The sequence below is a fragment of the Poecilia reticulata genome, chromosome 9 (genome assembly GCF_904066995.2).
Source record: "Poecilia reticulata chromosome 9, P_reticulata-male-v2, whole genome shotgun sequence".
NCBI lineage: Eukaryota > Metazoa > Chordata > Actinopteri > Cyprinodontiformes > Poeciliidae > Poecilia > Poecilia reticulata.
Window position 1 is genome coordinate 28,262,358 of NC_088838.1, and position 22,931 is coordinate 28,285,288.

At 36.1% G+C, this 22,931-nt stretch overlaps 1 protein-coding gene across 2 annotated transcripts; it reads left to right on the forward strand.

Moving 5' to 3' along the window:
* Nucleotides 1-11,750: 11,750 nt before the first annotated feature.
* Nucleotides 11,751-22,181, forward strand: lhx6b (LIM homeobox 6b). Of its 2 annotated transcripts, none has more exons than XM_081610842.1 (9): nucleotides 11,751-12,251; nucleotides 12,805-12,935; nucleotides 13,997-14,128; nucleotides 14,330-14,451; nucleotides 17,206-17,423; nucleotides 18,666-18,766; nucleotides 18,848-18,947; nucleotides 20,577-20,754; nucleotides 21,670-22,181. In XM_081610842.1, exons 2-9 carry the CDS (start codon nucleotides 12,933-12,935, stop codon nucleotides 21,818-21,820), a joined length of 1,005 nt encoding a protein of 334 aa, XP_081466968.1. In that variant the 5' UTR covers nucleotides 11,751-12,251; nucleotides 12,805-12,932; the 3' UTR covers nucleotides 21,821-22,181. The 2 variants fall into 2 exon arrangements, with proteins under 2 accessions (XP_081466968.1, XP_008416182.1); XM_008417960.3 differs by having other exon boundaries at nucleotides 11,766-12,251; nucleotides 17,203-17,423; nucleotides 18,848-18,943.
* The last annotated feature ends 750 nt before the right edge of the window (nucleotides 22,182-22,931 follow it).

The following is a 22,931-nucleotide window of genomic DNA, read 5'->3' on the forward strand; positions in this document are numbered from 1 at the left end:
TGTATTTCAAGTCAAATTGTTCTCCTGTTAAGAATTGTAAGTATTTGGCATAGAGATTATTCAAATAAAACCAAAATTGCGTGTAAGTTAATAAACTTTTCATTTATCTATTAATTCAAACGCTCATCAGCTGGAAGTTGACAGAATCAAAGAGCTTTGTCTCCCCCTACTGGCGAATTTGTGTAACAACCATTAGCGAAGTGACTAACTGCTGCTGCATAAAAATTATCTGCAGAAACGGATCATTTTTAAACATTTACTGATTATATTTTTATGCTGCATAAAAATGGTCGGCATAAACAAGACCCAAAATTATATTTTTATGCTTAATTTCTTAGATACCTAGATTTTTTTAAATATTTTTTGCAGTAAATGCAGCACTGATAAAAAAAAATAAAAAAACAGAAGAAGGGGAAGTTTGTATGGAAGTACATATGTGTCACCAGGATTTGAATGAAAAAAATGCCACTTAAATTTTAATGCTGCAAATTTTACTTCCTCTTTCAATGTAGAAACATAATCACAATACATTTTTAGCCAATTTGCTGATTAGTGATGCACCAATAAGAAAATTTTGGATAAAGTTAATAGTATTACTATTATGGACGATAACCAATACTGAGATATTATTTGAGAAAACATACTTTATACTTACTGAATCGACACATCATGTTAAAAATTGAGAAATATTGCCCAGTACTGACCATAATGCAGATTTTTCACGTGTCACTAAATTTATAATGAAATTTTGACAGTTTATTTTTGTTTCCAACTGTTTCCCCTTTGTTAAATCATAAATGTGTCCTCTCTTTAAAAATGTGAAGTATGTAAATCTGCATACATACTTCACAAGTGTGTATTGTAAATATTGTAAATATGCAATCTACTTGTAGAGACATGTCTCTACAAGAAAAAGGTGATAAAATCATTGTTTTTAGTATTAATTTGGCATTAGTGATAATTCCAATATGTACTGTGTTTCAGTTTTAGTTACTTTTTGTATTCTGCCTGGTTTTTCTTCAATAAATCGCAGATTATGTTGATTATGGATCAGTTTCTGTTCTGCAATAGTTCCTAACCAAAATCCAATGTAACCTTAAAAGTAACCATGACAACCAACACAGAAAGCCTCTAGGAACTTGGCTTGTCCGAAAACCACAGATTTCGGGATTATGATTTGTCCTTTTTCTTATTTTTTCTTTCTTTTTGCCAATTTTGACAAATTATCCATGCCAGAATCAGGAAGAAGCCAATTAAAGCTACGAATCTTTATCTTTTATAATGTCTTCCCAATCTGCCGAACACATTTTTGTCGTTTGTGGTCTACCACTTCATCACATGATGCTTCAGACTCAACATAAACCAGTTTCTTCCCCAGATAATCCTTGTTGGACATCTTTTCAATTCATTTCTTTTTCAAATCCCTTTCTATATAAAATCAATTTGCAGACGCCATTTTTTTGGAGGCGTTTAGGATTCGACCAACATCTCTGTCTTCAAAGACCCAACAGTATTTGTGTTTCACTCTCTTTCTTAGACATGATTGATGTGATAAAGAATGAGACGCATCAGGAACTAATTATCAAATCAGCGTTTCCCGCCTTACGAGCACGGCTCCTTTTGGCACGAGCCTCCTCTGCCCGTTGCCATGGTGATGCTGGCGCGGGCTAGGCCTGCCGCTTCCTATGGCGTTTCTGGTAATTGAAATCAGATGCTCCCCTGAGTTGAAACCTGTGCCGGGAGTAACCTGGAAGCATTTATTTTACGGAGAAGATGTTTAGTTAAGCCACGCTGCGCTCTGTAAACGAGGCTCTGGTGATAAATACAATCGGTGAAAGCAATGGAGGATGGTTCCTTCTTCCTTCCCCCGGTTCAGGTTACAGATTAGCAGACTTCCTGTTCAGTCGGAGAGCTGTCCAATCGGACTCACAAAGCCGGCATCTCTACACAAGTCTGGCAGCTGCAGGTGATGCTAACTCTTCTAAAGTCCACCGGTGGTCTAATTCAAACAATTAAAATCTACTCAGAACTAATCTAAACAATAGATTATTTAAAGTGCAATGACAAACCACCTCCAAACTCAGCAAGATGGTTGCATGTCTCAGTCAATGCTTGCAGCAACCATAAAATATTATAATTATTAGAGCTATTATAGAGCTATTATAGATATAAAAAAGAGTACATTTCTACCAAAAAACTCTGAAAACTTCTGGGGAAAATAAATTGAAACTTTTAGGTTTGGAAAGATTTGCTAGAAAACACTGAGAAATTTTTATTTTAATCTCAGAATTTCTTTTCTTAAAATTTGGATTCTTTTTTTTATTATTATTTGAAAATTCGAACGTTTTCATCTTATGGAACTCCAGAAAATTTCAAAAGTCAGAAACTTTTTTTATCTTAGATATTTCAGATATTTCCAAGTTCTTTTTCCCAAGAGGTTTTATCTTGCAAATTTTTTTTTATTTTAAACTCAGAAATTTCTCAGTTAATTCTGAAAGAATTCTGAGATATTTCCCCCTCAGCTGCATTTTCTTCCCCTCTGACTTCCCCACTTGACTCCTTTAGACTAGCCAGCAACAATTAGCAAACACATCAGCTGAGCTCGTTATACAAGCTAAATCTCAGTTCAGTGCCGGTAAAGACGTTGCTAAAGGAGCGCTGTTGTGATGACAACCTGAGGGCTGAGTTTCAGAAAGAGCAGGAGTTTTTAAAGAGACAGAGGCCCAATTTGAAGGCGTTAAATTACAAAGTAAAATTTCTAAGAAATGTTTGATATATATAGGATTTTTAAAACTGAAGGTAACATAATTACTTGATTGTGGTATAAAGTGGCACAATGTGCCTGGAAAACATAATGTTTTAATCAGCCTGTGCCCTATAAGCCACTGTAACAAACAAATGTAAAATGTTTCCGCATGCTTAACAGATTCATGTGTTTTTGTTTGGCTAAACAAATAGCATTGCTATTCAAATCTTGGTCCACTGCTTATTGTAATATAAGACTGCAGTGCATTTATATAAAATATAAATTTTAGCGTGCCCCCCCCAGACACGCCCCCAGCAGGAAGGCTACTCTGAACCCAAACCCTTTAGGTTCAGAGTAGCCTCCTAAATGCTGACAGTGGTAAATACGCTCGGCCTCCGTCGCTTCTCTTTGTATCTTCTGCTGCCATTTCCTGGCCCACCTTCCACCTTTCTCTAGGCTGATTCGCAGCCCCGTTCACCTTTCCCTGACTCGGCTCGACTGCCGCCCCTCTCTACGAGCCGCTGGGATCAGCAGAGCTGCAGGATATTGCAGCCGGCATCAAACTGAACACGATAGGTCCTGCTTAAATAATCCCAACGCTGAGTCTATTTGAAGTGACAGTTTAAACACTTGCACTCAAAGCTCGGCCGATCGAGGGAGGAGGTGTTGGAGGAGGCTGGGTGGGCCGTGCGTCGGCTGACCTACAGGGTTTTTCTTTGTGATTAGGAACCCGTTTAGCTCTGATTGCTGCGGGTCACTGCAGGTGAGTTGGAAGGAAGTAATTTTCTTTCTGGAGCTTGTTGCCAGATTAGGTAACAGCCTGATCTCTGACTCTGACCGGAGAATCTAAACAAATCCGGGGCTGAAGAAAGGAGTTGGGTCATTTTTCAAAGACTGAAACCACCGATCTTGCTGAATATTTTATTGACGTTAGAAGCCATTTCTAAAGTCAGAGAAGACACATTGTAATGCAAGTTAAAAAAAAAACTAAAGTTGTGTAGTTTTGAATGTGGCCTTTATGCTTCCTTGAACAGGTTAGGCTATGTCTATGGGCTATAAATATGTTCATTGCATGTTTTGCACAAAATCATTCTTAGATAATGAGATTTCAATCTGCTCAGTTCTGCCTATGTTGGTCTCCTTTCAGAATGAGATGCTTTAGGGATTTTCTTCACTTTAAATCCAACTAAGTTGCTGCTGGCCACGCCACCAAACTCAACGTTTACACTCGCTCATGAAAATGGCTTCAAACAGATTCACAATTATACAACCATACATCTGTAAAAAGTATTACATTTGTAGAGCCTCCTCCAAAACATTTGTCTTTTCCAGCAGCCATTGTACTGCATATATGGCGGTAAAACCAGCTGACCAAGTGAGCTGGAACTCCACTTCAGTTGCTAGGCAACGGGCAGAGTTCCACTGGGGTTGCTAGGTAACAGGCTGGGCTTTTGTAATGATGTGCGATCTAACATTTGATCAAAAGCCTAAATTTGGAAAATGTTATTTGAAGTTGAAACCAGATATTTTCATAAACCTAACAAAAAGAAATTTTTCTCACAGTCTCATGTTAAATCAGGCAAAAGTTTTTTGTTTCCAGTTCGAATTACAAAAATTATTTATTTTTGCTAAATGCCAGAGAACTTAGCAAGAACATTTTTTAGAGATTTTTATTGCAGCTCTCTTTGTGTATTGTGTTTAAGCATTTAATTTGAGCATGAAGGTCTTTTACCTTAACAGGATTTGTTTGGATAAACATACATTGTAAGTTTTAGCGTCCCTTAGAATGATAAATACTATCAAGACATTATTAATAGTAATAAATTATATCATTAATAGTGAAATTAAATGGTCTTTGTTAGTTCATTTGCATTGCTCTTATCTCTAAAGTGTGGTGTTGGAAAAGTTCAAAAACTTGAAAATGCTTAAAATGCTTGAACTTTGGGGGAAAGACTACAATCCAAAAATATTCATACCCCTGGAACTTTTCCATATTTTGTCACGGAGCATCTGAGATTAGATTAGATTAGATTCACACAGGTGGAATCCATTTATTTATTAGCAGTCATCAGGCAACTTCTGGTGAGGGGGTTGAATACTTTTGCACACCACACTTTTCAGTCTTTTATTTGTAAAAAATCTGAATTGTATACCGCTTTGCATTGATCTATTTCATTAAAGTCCTTAAATGTATTTTTGTTTGTGACAAAATATGGAAAAGTTTGAGTTGCAAGATTAACATTTTTCTCCTGCAAATATAGAATAAAATTATAAAAAGGAAGAAATGTGTTTTATCATGTTTTTATTTGCTTTTCAGAAGCCAAACATGGATGCATTTTTCTGGCTCTCTCTGCTGTAATTTGACTACATGGCAGGCAGCCACATGTGTGCTGTGTTGAAGCTGATCCAACCCACTTATATGAACCCATGCCAAAACACGCTTCCTGTAAATTAGGTTTTTTTTTGTGCATTTTGTACCTTTGATCTAAGAAGAAAGTTTCTTTTCTGCGGAATTTAATGTTCTGTAATTTATTTTCCACTGATCACAATAAGCTGTTGTGGCATGTAGCCACTGAGGAGGCTGATGTGTTGTTGTAGTTTGCAGAGAACAAAAGCATGCTCAATTCCCCAGGTGGACGCAGAGGAATAAAATAAACACTGCTGAATATTTCCTGTAGCCAGAACTGATAAAAGTGTTTGCAAAATGTCCACAAAAGTCAAAGCACATTAATAAAACAAGATTTTGGATTTCCGTATGCTCTTCAGACATCTGGATCTCTGGATTGCATCGGTTTTGTTGTGCTAAAGCAAATTAATTTGGGGAAGCATTAGATCTATTGGTGCACTTTCACCTGGTTGAGGGAAACCTTCAGCTCCCAGTTCGCCCTCCTGTGGTGGGGCGGATCAGCTGCTTCCTGTCTGCATAGAAAGACACATGCTGTAATCCGCTTGATAAATATCAAGCAGAATTCAGCAATCAGCTGAAAGCAATTTGCATGTCTGTGCTCGAGCCAGCGGCTCGTGATTTTCTCCCCTGTCATCTATCATGGACCACACGCCTGGGCCAAAACACACAATACTCCCAAATTGCTGTCATATGGAGTGCAAGCCCAGAAAAAAAGCCCTTCATTTTTCCTTGTCTATACTTCAAATAAACTTGCATTTGTTGAATATTTTGAGAGAGATTTTTTTTTCTTTCAGTGCAACTTTTCAGAGAGAGCGATGGGGTAATGTGCCATTTCCTTTGTTTGTTGAAAGCTTGGCTGCAGGACTGTAATCTAGACGGGTTTGATCTCAGTGGACGCAGCCTGTTGAACGTTGGACGCTGCTGGATGTCGAGTCTGGAGACGTCAAATTCATCTCCAACAATCAAACATTTACAGACTCGGTTCTCTTTGTTTTAGCCACATATCCCTGTTTCCTTTGTGGTTACTCCTGGAAAATCCTGAATTTCCTTCTACGCACAGCATGTGGTTTTAAACTACCATCTTAAACACATGGACTGATTGTATTTTTATTTGTAATGAATAGAGAGTTTGATGATTTTTCATGATACATCTTTGAACTGTACAAGGGGATCAGCTTTGGGTTGAGTTACAAAGGAATTCAGATTTGGCTCTTTGACTTTAAAATGTGTCCTATTATGCTTCCTTGAACATGTTAGGATTGGTCTATACAAAACATGTTCATTACATTTTAACACAAACTTCTTCTTAAATAATGAGATTTTAGTCTGGTCAGTTCTGCCTATTTTGTTCTCCTTTCAGATTGAGCTGTTTTAGGGTCTCTTGTCACGTTAAATCCAAATAAGCTGCTGCTGGCCACATTCCCCAACTCAACGTTTTAATTCACATGTGAAAATGGCTGCAAACAGATGCGCAATTATACAACTGTGCATCTTTGAAAAGCAGAAGTAGAGCCTCCTGTGCAACCAACAAGATTGTAGCAAGCGGTTTCTGGATGGAAAGTCAACAACAAAACACTTTTATTGTCCAGTAGCCATTGTACAGTGGTGCTAAGTAACGACAAAGTGGCCCTGGAATGTGGCTTAAGATTCAGGAGGTTTTCGAAACGGCTCATTTTTCAGACACCAAAAAACATTAACATTTTTCCAAGAAACAGATGGGTGGGGATTTTTTAATGCTTGAGCTTTTTGTAGAAACAGTTCAGACCCAAATGGAATTACAAAAACATACACAATAGATTCCCTTTAACCTTTAACAAAATAAATATGTTGCTTCCTTCAGACAACATATTTGTCAGTAAAACAAATCACAAAGCAGCAAGACATTTTTGTTGAAAAGTTGATCCACATTAACATATGTTGTTAAAGGTTAAACTATCATGTTGTTAAAGTTTAAACATCTAATGTTTGAATCCCTGAAGAAGACTGCAGCGGCATGTTCCTTCAGCCAACATGTCAAACAAAATCATCCATCCTTCTTGTTTCAGAGGCGAGCATCGACATAAACCAGGAATGAAACTCAAGCTCATTTCTTAGTGTATTAAGCAATCTGTAAATATAAGAAACGCAAAGCCCAGAAAAATGTTTCTGATCTAGCATTGCTGTCTGTAGATGATTTTTGTTTTTGCAATAACCTGGCAGTGACGGCAAAAAGACAAAGCATAGAAAAAAAGGCTTATATTTGTTGCTTCCACCTCTGGTCTGTATTTTTCAGATGCTTATTTTTAGCCACAAACCTGATTTTGATGAATGGACCACTACTAGGCTTCTGCAGAACTGCTAATAAAACTAATGCAATTATTTGAATCAGTAAAGCTGAATTTTAACAATGGTTCTCAAACTTCTAGTACTAACATCTGCTGTAACAATTAGGTGTTAGAAAAAGACATGCAAAAGAAAAGCAGCGGTGGATTTTCCTTTTTGATGTCGTTAAGGTAGAAGATTGTTTTAATGTTTTCCAAGTATTAATTTCCAAACAAAGACGCCATAAGACAAGAAAAATTAGGTTTTCTGTAACAATCGAGCCTTTTGTGGTTTTTGATGTCCTGCAGCCGGTTTCTAAAATATTTAAAGTTTGAATCCTGGGAAAAGACTTTCACAAATTGTTAGAATAATTCTTGGTCTTGTCATCATAACAACTCTGAAACCACATAAAACTTTGTTTGAACTGTAACAAATCTTTGAGTTATAAATGATCATCCAGGCAGAAGAGTCAAGTTTCATCGTTTCTAAGAAATTTCTGGTCCTTATGAAACAGGATGGATGGATGAATGGATGGATGGAAGGAGGAATGGACGGACGGATGATGGACAGATGGATCTTAGATGTAAAACTGACCTAAATATTTCAAACTGGTTTTAAAAACTGCGGATCTGGTTTCGGGTTTAACTGGGAGTTCTGGGATTGGTTCCTTCTGGACTTTCAGCTCTTAGTGAATGTAAAGCTGTTACACAAGCATTGCTACTGGACTTTGACAAAAGGTCCCCACCTTCGGACTCGGGGCTTCCCTGTTCTCAGAGCTGTACATAAGACTTTGTCCGCATGTGAACCCGCACCTCCGCTCCGACGTCATTCATTGTTTACATAACAGCGCTCAATCTGTCCTCTGGGTCTCATTCTACAGATACACTTATTCAGTAGGTTTAGTAGTTTGTGTTTGTGTTGGCAGTTCGTTGGTCACTTATTGTTTGTCCACTTGAAGCTGCTACTGACTATCTGCAGATTTTATCGCAGCTGAGATAGCTAAAGCAGCTAGCTAGCTAGCTATAGCTAAGAACAGGAAACGGAAAGTAACCTTATTTGTTTGCGTAACTATGCGTTATTAGCCTACAGAATTCAAGTGTATCATGTTCTGTTGTGTTTTTCTTAAAGCTAAATGAAGACTACAGTTCTTTTTACTGATAACCCCATACAAGTAAAGTGCACAAAAAATACATAAATTGGTACATAATGTTAGTAAAGAAAATGGAATTTTAAAGTCCTGAAGTTAAAGAAAGTATGCATAATACGATCCACTTTGGCCTGCTTCTTAACCGATGTTATTTTATAATATTGAGAGGCAGAATTCAAAGTCTATGTTGTTTAAGTTTCTGCAGCTTCAGGAGCAAAAAAATAATGATAATAAAAAAATAAATAAATAAATGCCAAAATGAAAGCACATATTAAAAAAGAGAACAGAGACAAATACAGCTTCCATTTGTTTGGTTATTTTTTGCTACTTCCTGGAGTATTTTGACTTCTTGATTGTAATTGGCTCTTTTTCATCCAATACTCTGATTGGACTTCACTCAGTACAATTTCTGAAACTGGGTAGACTGGACAAATCACACAAAAAACTTTGTGACAAATATTAAGGTCAAAGAAGTCACCTAAATCTAAACCATAGTAAAAATAAAAAATAATAAGATGTCCTATCCAGAAATGATTCATTTTATTCTTTAAAACTTGAAATGAAGAAAGAAATATCCACCTGTGATTGGCTGCTAATGTGGTTTATTTACATACACTTTCAAATTCAGTTAAAATCAAAGATATTTTATTGCTCCCAAAGGGAAATTAAATAAAATTAATTTCTGAATGTAGTTGTTAAATGTGTACTTTGAGTGTGAAAGACACCTGAAATTTGACATCTTCTTGGCTCTGTTGGTATTCCATACAAAGGAGATGCACTATAGTGGAGCTTTAACAACTGACTGAACAGCACAGTCAGTTGTTTATGTAAACAGATATGTGTAAACAGCACATATCTGTTTACATAAAGATATGTGCTCACATCAGTTTCCCTGAACTCCTAAATTGGTGGCACAAAAAAAAAAAACGCCACAGAAATTAAGTTTTAGAGCAAAACTGAATTAAAAAATGCCTGGATTTAGATAACCTCATCTTTAAAAAGTGTTGATTTTTAAGAATCATTTGAGCAAGCAACTTTTTCATTGCACTACTTTAGCAAATAACATGCTTTGTAACATTTTTGTGGGTTGAAGAGGTCCTCAAATATCACTCAATGGATCCACTCTACACCAGTGAGAAAATGGTCAAAACCAGTCAACAATAGCCCAAACTGGTGCGTTGGTAATGTCACTAAAGTGCGGCGGTAATGGAGGTGAAATAACCAGGTTCCCCTGTCTGAGTCCTCCTCCATCAGGACCAGTTCACTTCTGCTCTCAGGTAATTACAGCCGAAGCACAAAGAGGCTGAAGAGCATCGCAGGAACAATTCAAGCAGAGCGAGACAATGACGTTACAAAATGCTGGTCAATAACCATTAACGTCTCATTGGAGGAATTTTTTTCTGTACAATCATCAAACATGTATCTCTAAGAAAGTCTTTTAAAAAGGCCGCAACTTTATGGGTGTTTTTACAACAGCTTATAATCTGGTATTCCTGTGATGTTAAAAGAGATAAAGAGGATTACAGTAAAGTATTAATAAAATTCAACAATGACTGAAGAGTAGAAAAATGTAAAACACTAAATGAAAGAGTAATGTTTTTAGTTCCAATTCAAGGGTTAATAAAATATAAAATACTGAAGACACCCATTCAGCTCCTGGTGTAGGAAAATAAAACAAAAAAAATGTAAAATATATATATATTCTTGTTTTATTCACCAATTATTGTATATATACAACAAACGTTACGGACTAACAAAAAGCAAAAAAGGGGGCCTATTGATATACAAGATAACAAATAGCAACAGAAATAAAAAAAATAAAAATAAAACATCACCTGATCAATTGGTGTCACAACAAAATCTATGAAATTGTTTAACATGTGGATTAGGTTCTATTTTTTAGTTTAGGTCTAAATCCATAGTTTTCTGTGCTTTATCCTTGTCATCATGTTGCACCACATCAAGCTAACAATGAAATTTTCCATTTTTCATAAAACACGTTTTATATCACTATAAATGTTTACATTTCTTGAGCTTGTTGCAGTCATTTAGTCTTTTGGAGCACAATTAAGATACTTTAAATTTCATATTTCACCATCATCTAAAGAATTATTCTATTTTCTCAAAGTCACTGAGAAATCTTTATTATCTATTTGCTAAATAATAATAGAAATGTAGTTGGAGAAACGAATGAATGAATGAATGAAAATTAGACCAATCAAGTTCAAAATGTAATAAATATAAAGATCGATTCTATAATGATCTGAATAAATTAAAGAAACACACAAACAAGTGCTGAGATTTTCACATGTTGATGTTAGAAGTACTTTTACTGCAGACGCATGTTTATAATCAATCTTTCATTAAAAGTAATGCTATTTTATTGCTTTTTAGGCAATATAATGTTTATTTACTTATTTTAAAAATGAGTTTGTTTATTTCCATCTTTTAATGTAATACTGTATAAAATAAGTTTAACTGGTTAAATGAAAAGTCTGCAAAATGTACCAATACTTTATCTGATTAATTGTCAAAATAATTGATAGAATAATCAATTACTGGGGTAATCAACAAGGCAATCAGATCGATTAAAAGTGTACTGAGAAAACATTTAAAGAGGCAGTATTATGTAAAATGTAAATTTTTAGCTTTACATCATATCATAATGTTCTTCCTTTATCGAAAATGCATCTGGAAATTTGATTTGATTCTTTCATGACTGTTTCAGAAATCCTTTAATCTCCATGGTAACCATTCAGCTGTACAAAACGTCTTGGTGGACCTGGCCCCGCCTTCGAGACGCAGCTCCTCCTCAGAGCTGCAGCTTCCAAACTACCAGCTTCTGCTTTGAGACGCTCGTCCTCCGTGACTCCACCATTCAGCTCCTTCAGACTAGCCAGCACAAATTAGCAAACACCTGGTCAAGCTGTAGCATAACGAGCTTAAAACGCTGGTGAAAATGTTTCTAAAGGGTTAATAGAGGAGCCATGTTGTGATAACTTCCTGAAGGCGAAGTTTCAGAAAGAGCAGAAGATTTTAAAGAGACAGAGACCCGATTTCAAGGCATTAAATTACAAAGTCTAATTTCTTGTAAATCATGTCTGATATATTCAGCATTTTTATAACAACTGAAGGGACCACAGTTACTTTATTGCGCTATAAAATGGTGCTATCTCCCTGGAAAATACTTAATACTGCCTCTTTAAAGAGAGCTGAACAATCAGTCCTGCAGTTAGCTCCTACACCAGGGAAAGTTAATTAGCTTCATGTGTTTAGAAACAACACATGCTGTTCAGTGTTTAGAAGTTTGTGTTACCAGTTTGGGATGTGTGTTTCCCAGTAAAAGAGGAGGCGCAGCATCACATCCTGCCTCTGCTAACTGGGTGTAAACTCTGAGTCCAGGCGGGGGATCAGATCAGTTCAGGTCATAGTGCGTTGCTCCAGTCCCGCAAACTTCCTCTGCGTGGATCAACATTGGACTTTCTCTTCACCAATCCACGGATTGTTCTGGACACTCTTTATTCCGTCTGGAGAAACTGTTTCACACCCCTGAATGATGTTTTCGCCGCATTTCGGAGCTGCTCTGTCTCTGAAGTTTCTGCAGACCATCTCATCTTGTTTCTCTGCCTCCAGTGTTTACATCCAAGACGGTAATTAACATAATCTTGCATTCCTGTTAATTTCGAGAAGTGAAGGACAACACGGGGTCCAGATTGCCCCCCAAACGCAGATTTTTGGCACTTTATGAATGCAGCTGTAATCACTGAGGGGAGCCTGGAGTGTCTAAATGGGTCCATCACGAGAAAAGAGACAATCAGGCTCCTTTATGTCTCGAGATCAGCAGCAGTTTCTGCGCATTGTCTGTTATGAATAGAGCGATCTCCAATTGAGCCTCTTCACTTTGGAGATTTTTCGATTTTCGATTATACAGCTATTGAAATTAGGACGCGCCGCGCCTCCCCCCTTCCTCAGCTTAGCGGCGCGGCTGCCTCCCCCTGATTGACAGATGAAATTGACACTCGGGTTGCCTCTTATCAAGCGCTGCGTTTCAATCCGCCTCTAATTGCACATATAGTGCCATCCTTTCTTTTCACCGCATGTGATTGCAACACGCAACCTTCCGTTGCGCACAAGAGGAATGGTCGATCATATGTAGTGTTATTTTTTTATGTCTAATTGCATCGAAATTTCTTTTGTTGCCAGGGTTTAAATGCAGGAGAAACTGTAAGACGTTGTTTCGGAGCGGGTGTGTCGCTGGTTGGAGCAGAGATGCGTAATGCGCAGAGAAAACTGGGTCTCCACTCCGAATAGGAAGCGACCAAGACCCGAAAATGGTGAGTCACAAACACAGTAAGTTATTTTAAGTATTCACAGGAGCGACATAAGAGATGTAGTGAAATTGCTCAAACATTTGCAAAAACGACAACTAAACGCTAAAATAATAATTGTTATTCCTTTACCTCAGTGCGTGCTACTGGAATTGTAATGATGGAAATGGACAAATTCATTTCTGCTTTTGTCTGCTTGTATCATATCTAAAAAAAAAAACTGCAAGAAAAAACTGAAATGAATCCATATGCTATAAGTAATTTCTGTTTTGTTGGTTTACTTACTGCTGAAGCAATAAATAGCGTTACGCGTTTCCTCTGCTTTATCATCCATGCATCATGTTGCTTTTAATTTAAAAAAATAATAATAATACATTCTGACTACATAGTACAGTTATAATCTAACAGTGTTAATGGGCGGAAAACTAACTGCTGTAATGCCTTAACTGCTTGTTATTCTTTTATTCAAAACATTTTCTTGTTGTAAATGTTTTCTGCAACAGACAATCATATAGAGCGGTTTATGTGAGCTTAAAAATCAATTTACAGCTAAACCATTTCACTGTTATTTGAACCATAGTGCACCCACAATGCACTTAACCTGAATTTTGCCTCAAAAATGTTATAAATTAAAGTTGAACGAGCTTTTGAACACTCCGGTTCTTAATTTTTAAACGATGTTGTCTTTCTTACATTTTAATCATCGCTAAATAGGCATTAGGTTTTGTTATATAAGGAAAAGACATTTAAAATAACGCAAATCCCAACAAAAAAAAAACTAAACAGATTTAGATGTTTTCGCAAAATTTTACAGATTTTTCCGGGGGAAGTTGGGCGTAATTTCTATAAAATGCGATTGAATAGTTTTTAGGACATGTAGTAAGATTTAAAATGAAAGGAGGAGAAACATCGGACGCTGCTTGGCAAAAAAAAACAAGAAAAGAAAAAACAAAAACCGAGATCTGGGTTGTTGCGCACGCAGATTTTTATATATGTATATTTAGTTTTCACTCTGTTCTCGGTGCGTCCTGCTTTTTTAAAGTGTTTTATTTTATTTTGTGGATCAGTCTAAGCCGGAGGTGAAAAAGGAGTCCGGGGAGTCCAGCCCGCTGGAGGCGGCCTGCCTCTGCTCTCCTCCGGCGGCCAAGAACCAGTGCGCCAGCTGCGGCTTGGAGATCCAAGACCGCTACCTGCTGAAGGTGACGCATTTTAACCTTTATCCATTGATCTTTTTTTACCTCAATTCTGATATTATGCATTCTTTTTCTACATTTAAAGCAATCGAAACGTCATTGTTCCGCCTTGCACGAACTTGACACGTAAAACAGTTAGTCTGAAATGTGTCGCCTCTGCAAACTGTTCGTTAATTAGCGCATGCGTGTTGCGTTTAATTGTGGCAGGTGAACAACCTGAACTGGCATCTGGGCTGCTTGGAGTGTTCAGTCTGCAGAGCGTCGCTGCGCCAACACAGCAGCTGCTACGTCAAAAACAAAGAAATATTCTGCAAACTGGATTATTTCAGGTAGGAACGAAAACAAACAAACAAACACAAAAAAAAAAAACAAGCGGCTTTTGAAATGTATCTTAAACACTAACGTGTTATTTTTTTTCAGCTAAATTCACATTTGTGTTTTGTAAATTAATAATGGATAGCTGCACGCATCCCAGATTTAGTTTTAAAATTATTTTTATTTATCATGACACCGATTTAGATCACTATTCAGTGTTACAATGTCTTAATTACAACCAGAAAATAACACGAAAGATAATGAAATAATGTAAAAGAACATCCATTTAAAATATTTTTTTATTTTATTTAAAAATGGGAAACATTTTTAAATCCCTTTGTATTCTCATTTTTTTGGGATTACAATCCTTAATTGTAATCCCAATTTTCTTATTCGCTTATTGTAAGTTATTTCTAAGTCTTTGGGTTTGGAAGGCCTCCTTGCCATCACCCTAATCTTAAGCTTCTTTTTTCTATTAGATTCAAAATAATATTGCTAAGATATTGGTAAAATAAAAGATTACTTCAAACACAAACCTTCCTGTCTCACCTGGGATTTAGTTTTAAATACCTTTTGATCCAATTATTGTTAAAATGTTAAATGAATAATATCCTTAATTTACTGAAGCTAAAGATATTTTTGCTCTCACTATTTTAGTTAAATAATAAATCTGTCTTAAAATCGTTGTTTCATCTAAAACACACAAAATTAGTTTTTGATATTTCTGGAACCCAGTAAAAAAATTTTGAAAACAACATTCCAAAATTCCTTATAAAATATGTTTTTATAAAGTTTTATTGGCTTCAAAATAAATAAAAATAAAAAACAAATCAGTGCAACCTTTTTTAATTCTACAAAATGACCCTAAATTATGAACTGTTGGATTTAATATTTACGTTTGTCTCTGGAGTTTCGGTCTCCTTGAAAACTGACGGTAAATCATTTATTTCGCTCTAATTTAATGACTTATTAATATTTCAGTGATTTGTTACTGAGCATAACTTGGTTTATTTTTCAGATTGTTTTCACAGATTATTAATTTTGGTGGTTCAAAGCCAAATTAATTGACTTATTAGAGTTTGACCTGCAGAATGAAGCAGCACATCCATCAAACCGATGTTTTAGGATCTGATCTCAACTCTCTCTTCACTGCAAAAACACAAAATCTTACCAAGTATTTTTGTCTAATTTCTGGCCATTACACTCAAAATAAGACAAAACTAATTCATAAGTAACTTTTCAGATAGATTATGGCCTTGTTTTAAGTCAGTAATTCCTTCATATTGATTTGTAAAAGTATTATTTCCACTGCAGATTATTTTATTTGTAACATGAGAATGTTATAAACAAAATAATCTGCCAGTGAAACTACAGTACTTTTTTACTAATATTAAGGAGTTATTTACTTAAAACAAGCTCCTATATTTGACTGAAAAGCTGCTTATAAGTTAGTTTTGTCCTATTTTAAGAGTAATGAGATATTTATAATCTAAAACAAAAATAGTTGGTAAGATTTTGTGTTTTTGCAGTGTCTTGCTTTGGTCTTAGTTTTAACTCCTTTATCTCTGCAATGTGAACAAAAGCATCTTCTGATATTCTGTATTTTTTTATATATTTTCCGTAATGTCACAACACACAGACCTGAAGCTGGAAGTTTATTTTCTCTGTGTTATATAAAAGTTTGCTCCACATTTTTAAAGCCTTTAGCTTAGCTTCCACAGATTCGTCTCTCTCTGCATCGTTGTAGTAAATATTTTGTTTTGCCCTGCGTTTTGCCTTCCAGGCTCCAGTTGGAAGAAGCAGCACTAGGGCTATTTGTCAAAAATTGTAAAGTAGAAAATTTCCAGGTTTTCAGATTTTAGTTTTATTTTCTGGTACTTTATTAATATACTGTTGTTTATATTGGGGTTTTTTAAAAGATATTTTTGCAATCAGTGGAGAATTTATTCACCTAGCTCAATGTTTATGGCAGCTTCCTGCTTTTACTGTTGAGTTTGATAAAGGTGAGCAGCATTTACATTATTTTCATGTTTATAATTTATTCCTTTTATTTACATTGGCAAGAAAACAAGAAGAGCATTTTTATAATAACTAGGTGGGTTTTAAATTTGCAACATGTGTTCCAGTAACAAAGCTAATTACACAATTCAAATACAAAAATACTTTATTGATCCCAAAGGGAAATTAAATAACCCTGAGTAGTTCTGTCAATCAAAAATGTTATCAATAAATAGTTGTCCATTAAGGATTTTACAATTGTTTTTGTTTCTTTGTAATCAAAATCACAGATTTTGTGGTGCTAATTTAGAAATACTTGTAAGGAATTTTTATGATATTTGTGCTAATGTGTGAAGTTAAATGTGACTTTTTTCCCTCGCTGTAACTATAACTTGACATCAAGCAAAGCTGAGGCAGCAGCCAATTAAGTCCAATGTTTTTGACCAATTTTGACAAAAATTTGCAGCAAATTCATCAAAAATGTGGGGATCTGTTGAGTTTGTGTGATTTGTGAAAAACTGGAGAGACGTATTGATGTAACCTGGAGTCTAGAGGGCCACATAAAAACCTACAGCGGGCCAGATTTGGCCCCCGAGCCTTGAGTTTGACACCAGTAATGTAAACACTAAAATCAAGTAAATTGAACAAACTTTAACTTTACTAGCATTGCTAATCAGCACAGATTTAAACCAACTGTATCCGTTGAATTAAATCGGATTACTGACCAACCACGGCACATCCTGACCTTTTGACCTTCTCCCCTGCAGTAGGTTCGGTACCAAGTGCGCCCAGTGCGGCCGGCAGGTGTTCGCCAGCGACTGGGTGAGGCGGGCACGGGGCAGCGTCTACCACCTGGCCTGCTTCGCCTGCTTCTCCTGCAAGAGGCAGCTGTCGACCGGGGAGGAGTTCGGCCTGGTGGAGGGCCGGGTGCTCTGCCGCAGCCACTACGACATCATGCTGGAAAACCTCCGCAGGGCCGCAGAGAACGGTAACCCAGCCGCCAAGCATCAACCGCAAACTATTCGACAGCTACCGCCTGTAGGGAGGCGTGAAGTAAAACAGTTAATCTAGATGTTTATATGAGATGTGCAAGCATCATTATTTTGCTGGTTTTTTGTTGGGAAAATGCTTTTAAAACTAATTTTGCTAAGTTTGTGCAGCTTTTGTGATATTATCAGATGATAAATTCAACTTTCATTAGCCTTTAGGTGTTTAACATTTAACATGCTTAATTAAAATTAAGTTAAAGTTTGATACGATCACTATTTGGCAGTCTTATTTTTGATACACTGAAAAAACAAACAATAACAACACAAAGTACTTTCAATCCATTCCAGTTCGTGATATCTTAGTACGCTTGAAGTAAGACAACATCTTAAATAAGTAGCTTTTCAGCAGCTATAGGAACTCGTTTTGAGTCAATAATTCCTTAATATTGAATTTAAATAAACTGCTAGTTACAAGTGAAATAATGAGACAGTGGATGAGTACATTTTTCAATTATAAATTAAAATGTCTTGATCCAATGGCACTTTTTTATCAATATTTAAGAATTATTTAAAAAAAAAGAAAAGCTCCTATAGTTGCTGAAATGTTACTTGTAAGTTAGTTTTGTCTTATTTCCAAGTATAGTAACATAAAAATACTTTGTTTTTGGAGTGTATCCAACATAAGAGTGACAAATAGTGATTATATTTCAAAATGATTTTTTTAATGATGCTTGCATGTGTAAACATCCATTTTTACTCTTTGTGTTAAACTTGACCTCAGGTGTTTTTTTCTAAAGCATCATAAGTTTTTTTTCTCTGAGGTCTTTGAGGCGGCCATGTTGTGCTGTTATTTTAATACATTAATATTTTTTAGTTACTAACAACAAATTCCTTCTGAAGACACTTTACAACCAAATTTAAGTAAATTTTGAATTAATCACTAAAAGGGTTTGTTTCTGTTGTCTGTGCCTCATTTCATTGCGGATTAAGAGAGAAATAATAAAACATAAATCAAACCCAGATCAAATTTTCCAGAATTTTCTCCCTTTGTTTCTAATTCTTGAAAATATATGATATATTTAAAAATTAACTTGCTTTAAACTGTGAATGTTTCCTACAAATTACCGTAATTATGCTCCATGTTTGGAGAATTGTTACTCTCTCAGTTTAAACATTTCCTTCTGCATTCACGTAATCTCCACATAATCTGATGACTGGATTATAATCTGTTTGCTTCAAAGGGACAGGTCTGACTCTGGAAGGAGCGCTGCCGTCGGATCAGGACTGCCAACCCAAACCAGCCAAGAGGGCGCGGACGTCCTTCACGGCCGAGCAGCTGCAGGTCCGTCGCCGCCCTCCGGCTGTCTCAATCTGAGTTTAATCCGCAGGAGTTTGTCGTTTAATCCGGATCGTCGTTCTGCAGGTCATGCAGACGCAGTTCGCTCAGGACAACAACCCTGACGCTCAGACGCTGCAGAAACTGGCAGAAATGACGGGACTGAGCAGGAGAGTGATACAGGCAGGTGTTGACATTACTTCTCTAAGAATCAACCAAACAAAAGGTAATAATAATAAAAATATTAAAAATTAAGGATTTAAGTAAGAGAAATAGTTATTTATTATTGTAAAGTAACATTCAGTGAGGATTTAATAAAGATGTGAAAGGACCTGAATCCTTATTGAACCATCAGTGAGTCAGTAACAGGCAGAGGAGAGTAAAGTACCCAAAACTTTACTCAAGTAAAAGTAGAACTACTTCATCATAAAACTACTCAAGTAATGGTAAAAAAGCATTTGGTAAAAAAAATTTACTCACGTACTGAGTAATTATCATTTAATATTTAAAAATCATCAGATGGAGCAAAACATAAAGTTGAGTGGAAATGTTGGTATTTTAAGGACTAAAATGTCAGTTCGTAACAAAAATAAAACCAGGCGAAATTAATTTTTCCAAATCAGTTTCTTTAACTAAAAAACTGCAGGTGTGTTTCTGTGTCTGATGAATGTTTGGTTAAAACATGTTTGGTTTCATTCAGTGGGTAGAAAATCCAGAACTTTTACTCATGTATGAGTAGAAATACTTCATAATGAAATTACTCAAGTAAAAGTGAAAAGTACAGCATAGTAAAAATACTCCTAAAAGTAATTTTTTTTCCAAAAGGTTACTCAAGTAAATTTAACTGAGTAGATGTAACTAGTTAGTTACTCAGATGAGTGAGTTTTAGGTATTTATTTTCTTTGTATTTTCACACTAGAGGATATTTATATGACTTTTTAATGTCATATTTTTTAAAGGTGACCTGTTATGCTTCCCTGAACAGGCTTCATAGATCTATGAGATACAATAAACATGTTCATTACATATTTAGCTCAAAATCCTTCTTAGATAATGAGATTTTAGTCTGTTTTGTTTGAGATTGAGTTGTTTTAGAGCCTCTTGTCACTTTAAGTCCAAATAAGCTGCTGCTGGCCACGCCCCCAATTCAACATTCACACTCACACCTGAAAATGGCTGCAAACAGATGTGCAATTTTACAACCGTACATCTTTGAAAAGCAGAAGTAGATCCTCCTGCACAACCAACAAGTATGCTGCAAGTCGTTTCTGAGTGGTAAGTCGACAAAAAAACGCATTTTTTTCCCAGCAGCCATTGCACAGTGCATTGTAAACCCAGCTGGTTAAACTGCTGGAGCTCCTCTTGGGTTGCTAGGTAACGGGTTGGGCTTTGCTGGGGTTGCTAGGTAACAGCACAGTGCCCATGGAATGTGACTTAAGATTCAGGAGGTTTTTGAAACGGCTCATTTTTCAGACACTAAAAAAACATTAGCTCATTGCCAAAAAACAGCTGGGTGGATTTTTTAAATGATTTAGCTGCTTTTAGAAGCAGTTCAGACCCAAATGGAAACATAAAAACGTTAAAAATGTAGATTTTGCGTAATAGGTCCCTTTTGTTAACAAGAAAGATGAATTTGCTGTTTTCTGGTATGTTCTTTAAAACATCTTAAAGTTTAGGTAACAACTCTCCAAATCCATCTAAAAATCTTTACAGCAGAGGGGAATAATGAGTCGTCCATGTTTAGCCCAGTGAGTCTTTGCGTTTGAGGAGATCGTTACGTTTGCTCCACTTTCACGCTGACTGTCTCCGTCTCCAGGTTTGGTTTCAGAACTGCCGCGCCCGACACAAAAAGCAGCCGCCGCCGCAGAGCAGCAGCTTCCCCCAGAGCGCGCCGCTGTCCAGGATGCCGCCGTCGCTTCCAGAGGATCTCCACTACTCCTCGTTCAGCAGCCCGGACCGACCGCACCTCCTCGCTCTGCACGGATACCTGGACGGTCAGTGGCATGCCGGCATTCCTGTGAAGAGGCTTTTTATAATTATAAAAAAAACAAAAAAAAACAGCTTTTATCATGATCTAATCCCAAATAATCTCAGTGAGGGAAATGTTAAGATTTTTTTATTTGGCTTTTTATTAAACTGCAGATATTGTCACAAATGAAGCCTGTAACAACCAAATTGTATTTATTTTAATTTATTAATTTATTTTTTACAAGAGATGCCAAAAAAGTGGAGGCAACGTTTTTGAAAACAGCATTAAATACAAATTAAGTAAATTTAATTCCAAAAGATTAGGAGATAACTGTTTTGGCAAGTAACATATGCAGATTGATTTTTGTAACTGCTGAAAATAAAAATGCACAACATTTATTCTCAAAACAAGAAGTCTGTCTCAGCAGTTAAGAAGCAACTTTGCTAGATTTTTGTAGGGTCTTATCAGATAAAAGACAATTAAATCATCTGTAATTTACTGATTTCATACATGAGGCTTGGTAGAAAATTGTTTTAGAAGAGAATAGCAAGAATAAATACAAATGTTCTGGTTTATTAAGCTCTATTCTAGATATTAACAGATTAAAAACAGTTAAATCATCTTTAATTGATCAATTTCACACATTAGGTTTGGTAAAAATTAGCTTGTGGGCAGACGAACATGTTTAAATTAATATTTTCTATTTTTTCTGTCTTCTATTCTATGTTAAAGTGTTCTATTTTCATCTGATTTATAAAGACCCTCTGTTGTGAAGTGGTATTATTTTCATATTATTATAGTTTCAAATGGACTCTGAATCTGCGGGTCTCTGAAGTGGGTCGAGACGCTCTTCCTCCCTCTTCATCCCTCCCCCTCCCTCATCATCATCGTCTCCAGGGAGAATTGAAACGCCGTTTTAACGTTTCTCCTTCGTTTCCAGCTCACCCCTTCTCCGTCCTCGCCGCCCCCGGACACTTGACTCATCCCTCCATCGCTCTGCCACAGCTTCCCATCAGCCGCTGACCCTGACGATGTCACGGACGCCTGTCGCCACGGTTACCTCCATTTTCAGCTGGTTGTCAGACTGTTGAGCTGAACTGTGGTGAAACCTTCAAGCAACCATTGGGAATATTTTTATTTTTTTATCTTTGTTCTAAACGAAGCACAGAAGACTTCCTGTTTTTGCTTTTTTCACTTTCTTCCTGTTCGTACGTCAGGCGGTTTCAAACGGCAGAGCGGAGGAGCATTGTAGCAGTACGACGGAGAAACCTCAGCTTCTTTTTTCATGATGAGCACATTTTGCAGCTTTAATGTTGTTGGTTGTTGTACTGTTGTCAGAAAAACGGGAACTCTTATTTATTCAGATCTAAACCTCTTGTTTTCTAAGCACTTTTAAAGTGTCTCTACATGGAAACATTCAGTGTTTGTAAATAAATCGCATCGGATCTGTCACCGGGTTAATTTAATGAGCAAAACGGAGACTGATTTCATGTGTGTGTGTTTTGAAGGTCATAGAAAAAAAACAGAATATAGAGTCAGATTGTACCTGCAGTAAGTTTGACCTCAACATCCTGGTCATTAAACCAATTTAAAACCTGTCACTTACAGGAAATAAGTGATAAATTAATTGAGCAATCAATTAAATCCAAATTCAGTTAAAGTGTTGCCATCGATTTGTGTTTCATTCAGGCCTTTATGAGCTCGTTTAAGATGTATTATCTACTGCTGTTACAATGATGAAGACCTTAGAGGCATTTTAATGTTATTATTTGGTTTTGATGTTCCAATATGGATCAATATGTCTTTTCTGATAAGTTTATTCAAATCCTGAAAAACAGACCAGAAACTGAAACCTGACCTAAAAAAAAGAAATGAAAAATTAAAATCTAATCAGTTTGTAAATAATTTACGTGTCATTTATTTGGTAGATTATGACATGGAAAATAAAAACCCACCAAGGCTTTCAAATTTATGTTTTTATACTTTAGTGGTTAAAATTTATGATTCTAGACATTTACACTGCAAAAACACAAAATCTTACCAAGTAAATTTTACCAAGTGCAAATATCTCAGGACACTTGTATTAAGACTAAAATAACTTAAAAGTAAACTTTAAGCCAGACGTAGGGATTGTTTTAAGTAAATAATTCCATATTATTGATAAAAAATTCTGGTTCAACTGCAGATTATTTTACTTGTAAT

Bases quoted from the DNA above. Each gene is read 5' to 3' on its own strand.
- lhx6b (XM_081610842.1), top strand. The intron at 17,424-18,665 runs GTAACCCAGCCG...TTTGCTTCAAAG, and splicing joins CCGCAGGGCCGCAGAGAACG to GGACAGGTCTGACTCTGGAA. The intron at 20,755-21,669 runs GTCAGTGGCATG...CTTCGTTTCCAG, and splicing joins TCTGCACGGATACCTGGACG to CTCACCCCTTCTCCGTCCTC.